Genomic DNA, 989 nt, shown 5'->3' on the forward strand with positions numbered 1-989 from the left:
AAACAGTAATAGTATTGTCTAAGCATAACGATTCTCACCATTTTATGCATTGATTTCTAGTCTTTGTTTTTAAGAATATTACAATAATTGGAATCGTGGGGAGTATTTTAGTTTGATATAAACTAGTATGCATTTTCTGTTCTTACCCTTGAAAATATCCTTAAAGATTGGTCTGAGACAAATCAAATATTTAGTTTTGGATGAAGCTGATCGCATGTTGGATATGGGTTTTGGACCAGAAATGAAGAAATTAATTTCTTGCCCAGGAATGCCATCAAAGGAAGAGCGTCAAACCCTTATGTTCAGTGCAACTTTTCCAGAGGAAATTCAAAGGTAAATTGTTTTTCTTTCTAGAAATCATTTGGTTATATACATATGTACCTTTATGGAAGTAAAAGCAATGTGAATATCCTAAGTTTTAGAGATTTGTCTTTTTTAATCTAAGATTTTAATGTAAGTAGTTTAAAAAGTAGATGTATTCCTAAAAAGTCTACCACATTTTTCATTGTTTCTTACCTTTATTCCTGGCTTTGCATTAGCATCACATTTTATTAAAAAGCATGTGTGTATTTGTTGTAGCATAGCACCTAGCTAGGATTTAACAAGTGCTTAATAAATGAAGTTATTTTTATTTGTCGTCTTTTCAAGCCTAAGTGTATAGGATTTAGGAGAAGGAGGACTTTGGTAGAAAATTCACATGACTTAGCACAGCAGAAACAAAACAAAGAAAAAGAAAATTCACATACCAGTTGTTGACAGATATTTAAGGATCATGCTATATATGATGTGGTCTGGTGAATTCAGAGGTTAGGATGACACATCTGTGCTAGAATGGTGACTCTTTTTCCTGCCAGCTGATTCATTGGCATAGGGAACCTAAAGTGCCGATGCAACAGAAGTGACTTATACAAATCATCCTGGACTTAAGATGATTTGATTTTACATTGGATTTATTGGGATATAATCCTATTGTAAGTCGAGGAGCATCT

General features: G+C 32.9%; 1 protein-coding gene across 1 annotated transcript in view; it reads left to right on the forward strand.

The window, feature by feature from the left end:
• DDX4 (DEAD (Asp-Glu-Ala-Asp) box polypeptide 4) overlaps window positions 1-337 on the forward strand; it is a 95,963-nt gene extending 95,626 nt beyond the window's left edge. The window contains exon 11 of the mRNA XM_012655269.1: window positions 167-337. Coding sequence (XP_012510723.1) covers window positions 167-337 — 171 coding nt within the window. The remainder of the gene's footprint in view (window positions 1-166) is intronic.
• Window positions 338-989: the final 652 nt, after the last annotated feature.

Source organism: Propithecus coquereli, unplaced genomic scaffold (genome assembly GCF_000956105.1).
Source record: "Propithecus coquereli isolate 6110/MARCELLA unplaced genomic scaffold, Pcoq_1.0 Scaffold47, whole genome shotgun sequence".
Taxonomy (NCBI): Eukaryota; Metazoa; Chordata; class Mammalia; order Primates; family Indriidae; genus Propithecus; species Propithecus coquereli.